The sequence below is a fragment of the Leptonotus elevatus genome, chromosome 20 (genome assembly GCF_054856555.1).
Source record: "Leptonotus elevatus isolate MCC_2025b chromosome 20, RoL_Lele_1.0, whole genome shotgun sequence".
Taxonomy (NCBI): domain Eukaryota; kingdom Metazoa; phylum Chordata; class Actinopteri; order Syngnathiformes; family Syngnathidae; genus Leptonotus; species Leptonotus elevatus.
In genome coordinates, this window is record NC_141258.1 from 3,963,632 (window position 1) to 3,976,140 (window position 12,509).

The 12,509-nt window shown below is 41.4% G+C and overlaps 2 protein-coding genes across 4 annotated transcripts; both read left to right on the top strand.

The window, feature by feature from the left end:
* Positions 1–316: 316 nt before the first annotated feature.
* On the top strand, positions 317–3,853 carry atxn7l3b (ataxin 7 like 3b). Of its 3 annotated transcripts, none has more exons than XM_086064986.1 (9): positions 317–421; positions 798–940; positions 1,021–1,144; positions 1,228–1,360; positions 2,508–2,679; positions 2,767–2,867; positions 2,948–2,970; positions 3,047–3,092; positions 3,255–3,853. In XM_086064986.1, the coding sequence occupies exons 3-9, from the start codon at positions 1,094–1,096 to the stop codon at positions 3,332–3,334; spliced, it is 606 nt and encodes a 201-aa protein (XP_085921112.1). In that variant the 5' UTR covers positions 317–421; positions 798–940; positions 1,021–1,093; the 3' UTR covers positions 3,335–3,853. The 3 variants fall into 3 exon arrangements, with proteins under 3 accessions (XP_085921112.1, XP_085921111.1, XP_085921113.1); XM_086064985.1 differs by having other exon boundaries at positions 329–421; positions 876–940; XM_086064987.1 differs by lacking the exon at positions 317–421 and having other exon boundaries at positions 433–940.
* Positions 3,854–4,336: 483 nt separating this feature from the next.
* smarcd2 (SWI/SNF related BAF chromatin remodeling complex subunit D2) lies at positions 4,337–12,247 on the top strand. Its single transcript, XM_086064984.1, has 13 exons — positions 4,337–4,772; positions 5,682–5,893; positions 6,448–6,490; positions 6,580–6,702; positions 7,873–7,992; positions 8,526–8,621; positions 9,466–9,567; positions 9,649–9,810; positions 9,921–10,018; positions 11,032–11,167; positions 11,260–11,382; positions 11,459–11,560; positions 11,640–12,247. Exons 1-13 carry the CDS (start codon positions 4,632–4,634, stop codon positions 11,691–11,693), a joined length of 1,512 nt encoding a protein of 503 aa, XP_085921110.1. The 5' UTR covers positions 4,337–4,631; the 3' UTR covers positions 11,694–12,247.
* The last annotated feature ends 262 nt before the right edge of the window (positions 12,248–12,509 follow it).

Here is a 12,509-nt window from a genome sequence, read left to right on the forward strand (position 1 = left end):
TACATGCATCTCATTTGCATAGACAAGTTCCTTTTGGGGACCCCCCACTTAATTCATAAAAACTTTGAATGATACATACAATCGATCAACGCCTGCCAGAACAAAAAGGCCGAAAATATATTGACTATATGTGTGAAATGCAAATTATACCTATTTGTAAAAAGTTACTTCTTTTTTTTTTTCTTTGTTCTGAATTTGCTCTATTTTGTTGTAATTCCGGTGGAATGTAACAAATGTGCACTGTGTTTAATAAAGCATTACAAATTTAAAAAAATTAAAATAAAACCAGTTGCTTAGCGTTGACTTTCCGAGTGACGCAGTGATCTATCCGAGCGTCACAAGGTGAGAAGTGAAGGCGTCGCGCTGCGATCGATTGCTTCTGTCTGACCTGGCATATAAAGATGGATGCCCGCCGCAATAGGTAAATAAACGAAATCAAGACATTTTTGCTCACTGGATACGCGTTTGAATTAACGGCGAGATGCTTGCAAACGAGTGTACGCGCGTTTTTACTCGATATTGAGAGAGAGAAACAGCCGCAATGCAGCGACGTTGACTTGACTCGAGCTGCGTTCGGGCACCACAAATCTCGACGGCGAAAGCCATTCAAGGGGAGGAAACTACAACCACTTTGGAGTCATTTTCTTTACTTTAACACGGCGAGTGTTGCGGTCGAAGCTTTTTTTGCGGTCTGTTAGCCTGATTAGCTCGTAAGCCGCCTTGTCGTAACCTGGCATTTACAACCCTTCTACTGCTTTTCTTTGTTTTGTTCCGCCTGCTTTTTTTTTTCCTCCAAGGGGGGTGGAGGAGGGTTCGATCCGGCCGACGCACCAACGTCAACCCTAACGTGCTTTTTAATCGTGTTCCCCCCTCAGCGCGTAGACGTGGGACGTGAAAGAGCGAGAGAGGGGAAGCCTCGGAAGTGATCTGACGTCAATTTGTGAGTATTGCAGCACGTTTCATTCATGTGTTTGAGGGGCACTGGTGTCAACATCGGTCCCCTTCCACCAATCCCCGCAGCCCTGATTTGGCCGAGGCTTGCTGAGCTGCAGCATGACCACAGCAGCGACGGCTCATCTGGGACTTCTGGCAAATGAAAATGGAGGAGGTTTCAATGTCCAGCCTGGACAACAGCAAGCTGGAGGTGCAGTCAAGATGGGCAACAAATAAATGCATGGGGAGGGAGGGATTGGGTTTTCACATCGATTTTCCCTGCCGTCTTTACAGGGCCTTGCTCAGGACATCCTGTCTGACCTGGTGGAGGATGCGTGCCTGGGCCTTTGCTTTGAGGTGCACCGGGCTGTGAAGCAGGGTTATTTCTTCCTGGATGATACGGACCAAGAAAGCATGCGGGACTTTGGTGAGATTCATGTCTGCGTAGATACACCTGGTCCACAAGCTGCAAAATGTCGAGCGAGAGATATAGTTTTCATTTTTGGTTTGCGGATTTTACTATGACATGTCCCTAAAAACTTCCACCTGTTGCTGAATTTTATCCTTAATTCATAAAAAAATCATAAACATTACTTTGTTTCAAAAAAAAAATTTGACGTCTATAGCCGTCAATGGCAGTGAATGAGTTAATAACAATATTTAGTAAGTAATGTTTAGTTTTAAAAAATCCACTTTTGCTAACAAGAGTATGAAAACCTAGAAAAACATGTTTTTTTTGGTAAATTTAGAACAGATATTAAATTTGTTAGTTAACTCGTGAAGTCGTGATTCATTACAATAAAAAAAAATATATCACCCGACGGGCCTAATTTAAAAAATAAAATTAAAATAAGGGGTGTTTAATCGTGATTAATCGCATAATAATTTTATATCTGTTATTAATGTACACAAATACAGGTTTTCATAAAAAATTTAATGAAAAATTGTTAAACTAATAGAAATAGTTCACATTTACGTCTAGTCGTCAATGGCAGTGAATGAGTTAATTTATTATTATTGTAAAATCTTGATTTGCTAGCGGAAAAACAAGGGAAGATTCACATTCAGTGCAAACATTTTTTTTTTCAAAAATTACATTCAATTATAATTTAATATGACCTTACCATCAGTAGTCACTGGGTATTGTAATGCTCCCTCTAGTGGTCAAATGTGGTAAACACAAGCACATTTTTTGACGACCTGACGAGCCTCAACTGACGTGTCACTCAACCCCGAACCTGGCTGGCAGCTTAGCTGGTTAACAGCCAGCGGACTCTGCACGTTCATTCGCTGACACCCATGGCACTCACCGGTCCAGGCCCCGCATTTTAAAGCCACACACACCAAAAGTTGACAAAGAAAATACCTGTACCTCATATGCATGTTATTCTGTTTAATAATGCAACATTCTATTTTTATTTGATTATAAAAAAATAATAATATGTTAAATGAATTGGATTGAAAGTGAACACATCTTTAACATTGCAACCAAAAGAAAAGTCCTGTTGCCTCCTTTTACTTTGGCAAATGTAGTGACAAATATGTCTTCCTGTCGTCTGCGTGTAAATGCGAAGAAATTGTGGACCAGCCGGGCCTGGATGTCTTTGGCCAGGTGTACAACCAGTGGAAAAACAAAGAGTGCGTTTGTCCCAACTGCAACCGAAGCATCGCCGCCTCGCGCTTTGCGCCGCACCTGGAGAAGTGCCTCGGCATGGGACGCAACAGCAGCCGCATAGCCAACCGCAGGTGAGCGCAAAAAGGGCGCCATCCAAAGCATAACACATCACCACGTGTGTGCGTGCGTGCGTGTGTGTGTTCTTCTCATTTTTCCAGAATAGTCACGGGTAACAACACCAACAACAAGTCCGAGAGCGACCAAGAAGACAACGACGACGTCAATGATAACGATTGGTCTTACGGCGCAGAAAAGAAAGGTTCCGCTTTTTGGGGGGGGGTTCTAAATTGGGTTAATTGCTAAAAAAAAAAAAATGTTTTTTTTCTCTCACATTTACAGCCAAGAAAAGAAAATCTGATAAGGTACTTTTCTTTTTTTTTTCCCCTCTTTTATGAAGCCGTGCCTTGAGTTTTGTGTCACTTTTTTTTTTCTCTTTAGAATCCAAATTCACCGAGAAGATCCAAATCGTTCAAGCATAAGAGCAGTAAGTTGAAATCAGCACTTGACGTTCTTATGTGGGAGGAAAAGTACTTAAGCTTATTAAAAAAAAATAATAATAATAAAATAAAAAAAATTGAACTGATCTTAATTCCCTCCACTAACTTAAGGCTTCAGTTGTTTATTATTACGACTTTTTTTCCCACAGGCATGATTGGTCCCCGACGTCGCATGGACAACCAGGAAAGCCCGCGCATGTTGATGAAAGACGAAACGTTCCCTCAATAACGATGCGGGCAACCAGCAGTACTTGAATGTGGTCAAAGTATTGCCGGGCTGTTTTTTTTTTTTTTTTTGGGTGTGTGGCTTGTACGGGTGACGACTGCTCTGACCTCCCACTTAATACTTGACACTTTTTTTTTTTTATTATTATTATTACTCAAATCAAGAAGAAAATATCGTCAAAGGGTCACATTACGTTTCAGACAATCACTCAAAATGATTTGTCTTCCTTTTTTTTTCTTTTCCACACTTGTGTGCATGCGTGTGTTTGAATGCGAAACAACCTCGCTCACCAGCGAGTGAACATTTATTTGTACAGGCAATTGCTGCAGAAAGCAGGTGTCGGGACGGACTTGATTTTTAGGGTTCATATGTCTCTGTATCATGTGTTTACAGTGTCAAAGGGTTGCACAAATCCTCGGTGTGATGTGATGGTGTAAATATTCCGATAGTTGAATTGCTGCTATCATGCCTCAGTTTCTTTCATCTGTCTAGCATAATAAATGATTTGTTACTTGTCTTGAATGCAACTGGGATTTTTTTTTTTTTATTTTTTTTGCTGCTTAGACGCTAACAAACAACAGGGGGCGCCGTCGAACAGGCAAGAGGTATATAATACAGACCGAATTGTTAAATCTTACACAAGAACTATTTGTTGTTAATTTTGATTTTAGTCCCAGAGTAGATTATCAGGAAAAAACAAAATGGAGAGACAAAATGTATTTTTGTGCGTTTTTTTTGTGTGCAACGAACTCCTGTAAACAGTGTGGTGCTTTCAAGTGCTGCCTCCCAAATTACATACATTAAATATTTATCACTTATCTGACAAGTATGTGTGAAAAATGGTTGGTGGATAGGTTATAAAGGGATGTTATATTTTTTGTGCAAAATTAGCTTCGCTGTTTTTGCCGCAACGGTTAAACAAATCCAATTGTTTGCTGTGCAGATGAGAGTGAAACGGACATGTTTCCCTAAATTACTGATATTCATGAAGGCAGCATTCGATATACGAGATCTTGCCTTTAAAACACTGCCGTCACGTCAATGTTAGTTGCTTGAAAATGTTCAGACTGCGTCGGAAGGCTTTCCAACATTCACCACAGTTCAAGGTTCGGACAAGTACTAGTAAACAAAACCCCGGAACTTGACGCGGCTGGAGTGGAACTTCACTTTTGCTTGCTGTTGACACGACACGCTGTCAAACTAAGTCAAAGTAACGCGACTAACTTGAAAACTTCGAACAGACGCGTTCGGTACGTCGGAGCGACATTTTCTTCTTCTTCTGGGGACTGGAAACCACTAAATGGCGACGAGGGGAAGCTTCACGGGTCCGACCACGAGCCCCAGTCTGAACCTGATGAATGTTGGACTCGCCGCCGGCTTGAGGGTGCCAACTGCGGCGGGATACCCTCGCACCCTGAGCGGCGCACCGCAGTACACCCAGGTGGGTCTTTTGCTTCGTTTTGGCAATTGTATGCGGTTAAAGTCGCTTATATTTGGTTCAAGTCCACGGAGTAAAAGTTAACTGGAATGGTTTATGTCCATGTGTAGAGTTTATTTTTTTTTTTAAATATAATGCTAAAGTCGAAGCGCTATCTGTTTGTCGTGCTTCCGCATTTGAGAAGCTCGATAGGGTTTGCCGCACATTTGGAGTTTTTTTTTTTTTTTTTTTTGCCATATGGGGTCAACGCAACATGTGGGTCTAATATCACAAAATGTTCCTTCATCAGAATCATTTAAGTCATCGTGAAAGTGGAGCAGAATAATGCAACTCCGAGCTCTTATATCATTAGTGGCCAAACACTGGCACGCATACGATGATCGACTGCTTAAATGTTATTTCTTTCATTTTATATATATTTTTTTTCATGGGTTGTTTTTCCTCTATTCTTCTAACCATGATGTGTAATAATTGTCTTTGTTGTAGTTTTCAGAAATTTGAAATATATGTGCTAAACCGTAAACAAGGCAACTAGCTAACTGAATCATTTTGCTAAGTAAAATGTCTTATGCTAGCATTATTCAAAATATGTCCACCCTGTCATTGTCCACTTTGTCAGCAAGCATTTGCAAACTAAGGATATTTGTTTTCAAATGTAGAAAGTACAATTATAATGACTCAAGTGAAGTACAGATAGTTGAGAAATCTAAAAGTATTTTGTTCTTTCTTTTTTTTGTGTTTGTACTTACACAAATCATGTTGAAAAGTTAATTTACTGCTAAATATTCAAAATTGTCATGAGCTAGAAAGAAGTTATAACTATTGGAAAACTAAACATTGACTCATCATGATAATCATTGCTTTTGTGCTCGTCATTATCCTAAAACACAACTTTTTCTTTCACCCTGCCAGCGTGCGGGGATGTCACTCGGCAGAGTTGGGGGCCCGATGGCCTCAATGGGGGGTCAGCTTCCCGGCCCATCGTACGGCGGCGGCGGCGGCGGCAGCATACCCATGCGACCCAACATGGGACCCCCGGCATCCCTGGACGCGTCGCGGAAGCGCTTGTTTCATCACCACCTTCAGCAGCAACAGCAAGAGGCGCTCGGAGGCCACCGGCGAGGGTGAGGACTGAAGAACTGAGAGAGTGCGATAAAAGAAGAACTGGCGGTTTTCAAGTCTGATTGGCCAAGACTGACTGACTGTAGCATTGCGACAGACTGTTAACCTTCAATTCTGTGTCATCTTAGTGATGCACATACAAAAGTTATATGGACCTCGATGTTCTGCCCATTTCGTGTTGATAGCGTATTGTTTAGCTGAACACAACATCCCTAATTTCCAGTTCATGGCAGCATCTCATGACTGCAGACTAGCGGCTATTTTTGACTTCAAACTTGCTTCTGTGATGCCACGCTCGTAACCGCGGCAAGCCTTGAGGAGGTGAGGCCGCCACAATGAAGCTCTTTCATGGTCTTCCCGATGCTGCTCGTACAAGAAAGAGCGCGCGCCGAAGTAACACAGCGTGACGAAGCTGAAATGATTGCGAAACAATTTTTTCAAAACAATCTTTTAAACAATGGTGCGATTAAACATGTCAGTGGAAATTTCCACGATTGATGATATTTTAGTTGGGTCTTGATGTGGATAATCATGTGTTGCTTTCTTCTTATTTTAGGGCGAAAAGACGCAAGATGGCCGACAAGGTTCTCCCACAGAGAGTAAGAGACTTTTGACCCTCCGGGAATTACTTTTGGGCATTGTCGATGGTGTTATTCTCTAAAATCATATCTTCATGTTGACTTTCTAGATCCGCGACCTGGTGCCAGAGTCTCAGGCCTACATGGACCTCTTGGCTTTTGAGCGGAAACTGGATCAGACCATCGCCCGTAAACGCATGGAGATACAGGAGGCTATGAAAAAGCCCATTGTGGTATGTAATGCTATTTGTAGCTGTATTCTCGCACACCATATCCACAATTACATTTTTTATTATCTCTGTGTGGAAAAAATACTTTGCATATTTTTTGCCATTTAAGTAAGTTTAAGAAGTATTTTGTATTTAAATAGGACAATATATTTTTTAAATAATTTATCAAAGAAATGTAGGCAAATGCCCAGTTCATTACGCGGTTACCCAAAATAGATCAAAAACATTTCCTCAAATACTTAATTAAAAGAAATGGGGGGAAAAAAATGCTTTAAAGCTGCAATATGGAACTTTTAAAAAGGCGTTTTATTTGACCACATATGACTGAAATGCCTTCTAATTAGTTGATTAACGCCTTAGCTGTTCACAACGGGTACTCCTGCAAGCCTCTGGCCAATCGTTTTCAGACTGGATTCGGGTTAAGAATTTCCCGCGCCCTGTCTGCGGATGTGACGTAACGTGCGTGTTGTGTACGTGAAGAACGGTATGTGCGGTTTCATTTTTCGTCAGCAGGTGGCAGTAGCGATTCGAAATAGAATATTCTACGTTCAGTAGCTTTAAACCGCTTCCCTGTGGTACACCACATATCGTTGTTGGTTTCCTCCAGAATTATACCGTTTGATGTTTTACTGGTATAGTGTGAAAAATATACTTTTGTTAATATTTTCTGCCATTTGCGGTCATCATAAAAGTAGTATCAACAAAGCGATTGATTGGTGTACCCTATCACTCCCCTGTCAGCTGGAATATGCTCCATTTGTATTAAAACAATATAGCACAATGAATCTCTTATTAATTTTAAAAGTGCACATTGAAACATATCGAACAACTTTGGACCTAAGACGCTTCCCTGGGGTACACCACCATTCTATTTTGGCATTTCCTTGCCTTTAACTTTGAATACCCCCTAATGCAGACAACTTTTCTCCATTTTGGCGAGCTGTAAACTATGAAATCCGAATGAGAAACAGCCCTCAACTCTTTTTCGGACAACAAAATGCGATTAAATAGATCAGATTGTCTTGGTGAAGTAACTCATGACGCTTCAGCAAACGCACACAAGAAAAAAAATCTGCTTGTAATTTGTCAACCCTTCACTCTTGATTTGTCAAGCGCCAGCTCGTCTAAAAGCCGCGCTTGCTTGTTTGTCTCCTTTTTTTTCGACCCGCGCAGCAAAAGCGCAAGCTGAGGATCTACATTTCCAACACGTACACCCCGTGCAAGCCCGAGGGCGAGGAGGCGGAGAAGGTGTCCTCCTGGGAGCTGCGGGTGGAGGGGAAACTTCTCGAAGAAGTAAGCCTATAACCGCTCCGTTCTGTTGCGCCCGCGTCTCGCTCGGGCCGCTTTGGCCGGGACGGCGCGTCCAGATGTGCGTTTACTGCGCTCCGCCCCGCGACTGCAGACACGCGCTGCGAGGCGGGATTTCGAAACCGCATGCCGTTACATACCACCGGGCTGACATGCCTCTCCTCCCTCCATCAATTCCAGCAGCGCTCGCGGTGTCATCTGGGGCCACATGAAGGGGATGTTCAGGCGCGCTTGCTCACACACCAGAAAGGATGTCAAGAGAAGAAGTGAAAGAGGTTGTGTTGTGCAAACATGCTTGCACAGGGCCGCGGGGAGGGAGGGAGAGAGAGGGAGGGAGGGAGGGAGCGGGCGGGCGTGCGAGCAGCTTGTTTCTGTTTGTCTCCACTTTCTATGCTTCACCACCTCCAATTTGCAACACTGCAAAAAACCGGAATGAAGAATGCATGACTTCATTTGAAATGTTTGATCAACGAAAAGTGTTTTCACGATGTCCCGTCGCGCACTCTTGTTTTTCCCAGGCTGGCAAGCAGAAGAGGAAGTTCTCGTCTTTCTTTAAGAGCCTGGTGATCGAGCTCGATAAGGAGCTCTACGGGCCCGACAACCATTTGGTGGAGGTATGACATAAGTTCGCAAGCATTCCGCTTTGAACGTTCAACGCGTGCAAAAAGCAGCAAGGCTTTTTTCACCAGCCTGACTTGAGCAGAAAGTGGAATTCGGCTGCAATCGTTGCGCTTTTTTTGTTTGACGGGCCTCGGAATCTTCAGGCCCGGATGGCCCGCCGACACCGTCAGTTCGAAAACATTTGATTACGGCACGTCAAGGTTAAAGCTGCCCTTTTCAAAATGGCTCCTGCCTTATTTTAGTTTGGAGCTGGCTCCTGAAAATGCTTGGCGTCTGAATTTAAGTTGGAAGAAAAGAAAGTAGAAATCAATTAAATGATAACTTAATAATTCATATATCTGCAGAAAATACACAAACGCATTATGATTTGTTTGATTCGCAATGTGTCATAATTATTTTTATTATTTTTTTAGCAAAAATGACTAGCCATTCTGTAATTAGTCAAATATTAATTTCAATAATACTTGTTCGGTTTTTACAGCATTTATTTGACAAATGTATCCTTAAATTGTATCTAACATAATTAGAGCTGTCAAACGATTACATTTTTAAATCAGATTAATCACATCCTTAGAATTTTGATTAATCATGAAATTAAAAAGGCTTTTTATCAAAAAAAAAATTGCCCGCCAAATTTGAAGAATTCTTTCGATAATTAATGTTATGAGGGCGTCAACGTTTTTTGATACACTCTCATCCTCCTCTTTTTCTATTAAATTAATTACTTGCATAATTTAAAAGGTGGAAAAAAGTGACCCCAGTTGGTCATACGCAAACATTTATTAAATATACATATATTATTTATATTTGATATATACTATATTTATTGTCCTTCAGTGGCACAGAATGCCCACCACTCAGGAGACGGACGGCTTCCAGGTCAAAAGGCCCGGCGACCTCAATGTCAAATGCACTCTTCTGCTCATGCTCGACCACCAGGTGTGTGTGCACTCTTTCTAGTTAAAAAAAAAATGAAAATGAAAAACAATTCTGAAGTGTTTTTCCTCTTTGCCGGGACAGCCTCCTCAGTACAAACTGGATCTGCGGCTGGCTCGGCTGCTGGGCGTGCACACGCAGACGCGGGCCAGCATCATGCAGGCGCTTTGGCTCTACATCAAGAACAACAAGCTGCAAGACAGTCACGAGAAGGAGTACATCAACTGTAACCACTATTTCAGAAAGGTCGGACAAAAAAGCATGCACCCAAGCACTATTTGTACGGCCGTCGTAGCTTCTTCTTTCATATGACGTGTAACTGTTTTTTTTTTTTTTATATGTGTAACAAATTGCAGATATTTGGCTGCAGTCGCATGAGGTTCTCCGAGATTCCCATGAAACTGGCCGGGCTGCTCCAGCACCCTGACCACATCGTTATCAATCACATGATCAGGTACGGGTGCTTGGGTTGGAATCGCCGTCTTCGATCCAGACTTTTGTGTTAGCACGTGACACTATTCCGATTGATGGAGTCTGATAACGCGGCATGGCGAAATAATCAGAAGAAAGGCCATATCTAATCGAAAATGTGTGCTTTGGCGCCATCTGGCGGCAATAATCAATCTTAATCGCCCATATTAACTCATTCACTGCCATTTACGGCTATTGACGTCAAAAATTCATTTGACCTATTTCTATTCGTTTACATTTTTTCCCACTTTTGTATGAAAACCTCGAATTTTTTTTTATTGTTCATTCAGAACAGATATCAAATTTATGATTAATCGTGAGTTAACTATTGAAATCATGCGATTAATTACAATTAAAAATTAGGAGTGTCGGGCGATTAAAATCTTAATTAATTGCATGACTTACGAGTTAACTCACGATTAATCACACATTTTATATCTGTTCTAAATGAACAATAAAAAAAATCTAGGTTTTCATACTCTTGTTAACAAAAGTGGAAAAAATGTGAAACTAATTGAAATAGTTCAAATGAAGTTTTGACGTCTATAACCGTCAATGGCAGTGAATGAGTTAACGCTTTTGGTGTTACATTTTTGCAAATTCTTTTTTGAAACTCTCTCTCTCTTATTCACTTAAAATGTGGTCTATTTGCTCTTTTGTGTCTAAAGCAACACGTGTTACTTTGGCGCCATCTGGTGGAATCTTGTTTTTTTCCCCTTCTCAGCGTTTGAGAAAAACGCTGTCTGCTGTCAAATGTGAAACTGAAATGATCTTTTTCGCAGCTACTAAATAGCCCTTACTCGTCTGTGTGTTCTCGATGCTAGCTAGCTATGCTAGCCTCATGTAACTATTTAACACGGGTTCATGATTGTGTACATGTTAGATGCATGGCTTAGCCTATAATCTTCTGTTTGGAAAAACGTTGTCGCCACCTTGTGGCATCTATACGAACTTGCAAATTCCGAGACTGTAAATCCAGCCTTTGTGTTTGGGCAGTGTGGACCCCAACGACCAGAAGAAGACGGCATGTTATGACATCGACGTGGAGGTGGACGACCCGCTCAAGAGCCAAATGAGCGGCTTCCTGTCGTCCACCACCAACCAGCAAGAAATCGCCGCACTTGAGACCAAGGTAGATTTAATTGCCGACGCTCTAGGGCGGAATACAGGGGGGGGGGGGCGTGGGGGGGAATGTATTTAACACTTTTTACTTCGCATTCGCAGATCCACGAAACCATCGAGTATATTAACCAGCTGAAAACGGAAAGAGACTTTATGTTGAGCTTCAGCAACAATCCTCAGGACTTCATCCAAGACTGGCTCAAATCTCAGTGCAGAGATCTCAAGGTGAGCATTTCGTTTTTTGTTTGATTTCATTTTTCTAGGCACTCTGTTGTTTAATCGTTTCCCTTTTACCCTCCAGGTGATGACAGATGTGACAGGAAATCCAGCAGAGGAGAGGAGGACTGAATTCTACCAGGCGCCGTGGATGCCAGAAGCAGTCGGCAGATACGTGTACTCCAAAGTACGTCCGCGTGCCAAACAATTCATCCCCACACTCAACTTTGCAAATAACCATGGACATCATACTTCTTTGCTTTCAGGTGCAGCAGAGAAGACAAGAGCTGGAGCAGGTTCTTGGGATCAGACTCACCTAAGGAGTGAACACGTCTTTCATTAGTCCAATTTCAAATGTTTACAAACCTTTCTGATATTCCTTAAATCATGCATCAAATTGGTTGAAATGCTTTGAGCCTGTTGACTTTTTATGCTTTTTTTTTTTTTTGCTTATGTTTATGGTACTGTATTTCCTATCAGCTTGCTTCTTTCCAAATGGTGTCTGTTTACTTACTTTTATTTTACTTTCTTACTTTCCTGAATGTTTACATGTTTTTTTTATTATTCTTGTATAATATTACGTTATTTGAGTTAAACAAAACAAATGTTATCGGACAATCATTGTAAGCCATTTTTGTGTGTGGCTTTCTAATTGTTTGAATCAGCTCATCATTGAAATGTATTTTTTTTTTCCCTTTCATTTCCTTAAACATTCCATGTTCACAGATGTGCCAATTTGTTACAAATGTAATGTTGCTTACTTATTGGGGGAGGGGCTTAAATATCTGCATGTTGTTTTAACTTCAAGCAAAGTGCTGTATCCTTTATACATGTGGAGTATTTTTTAATAAACATACAGACACATGTCACTTTATGTTCGTGCTTTTCTGAATGGTGCATGGAGCTGACGCGACGCTGCGAAGGGTGCGTGTTAGGACAAGCCTCAGACACTTCAGTTGAAACTGGTGTGACAGGTCCTGCTAGTTAGCTAGATTACTCTTTGAATAGCAGCCATGTACTCAACAAATTAACACACTGTCAACATTTGTAATTATACAAAATGATACTACGTAATAAGTTGATACATTAGCACATAAGCTAACACTGACATTCCAAAAACATGCAAGAGACATTTT

Excerpts from the sequence above, each read along its gene's own strand:
- atxn7l3b (XM_086064986.1), top strand. The coding sequence starts at position 1,094 with ATGAAAATGGAGGAGGTTTCAATGTCCAGCCTGGACAACAGCAAGCTG. Across the intron at positions 2,680-2,766 it reads AGCCGCATAGCCAACCGCAG|AATAGTCACGGGTAACAACA; the intron begins GTGAGCGCAAAA and ends TCATTTTTCCAG. Across the intron at positions 2,868-2,947 it reads TTACGGCGCAGAAAAGAAAG|CCAAGAAAAGAAAATCTGAT; the intron begins GTTCCGCTTTTT and ends TCACATTTACAG.
- smarcd2 (XM_086064984.1), top strand. The coding sequence starts at position 4,632 with ATGGCGACGAGGGGAAGCTTCACGGGTCCGACCACGAGCCCCAGTCTG. Across the intron at positions 11,383-11,458 it reads CTCAGTGCAGAGATCTCAAG|GTGATGACAGATGTGACAGG; the intron begins GTGAGCATTTCG and ends TTTACCCTCCAG. Across the intron at positions 11,561-11,639 it reads GCAGATACGTGTACTCCAAA|GTGCAGCAGAGAAGACAAGA; the intron begins GTACGTCCGCGT and ends CTTTGCTTTCAG.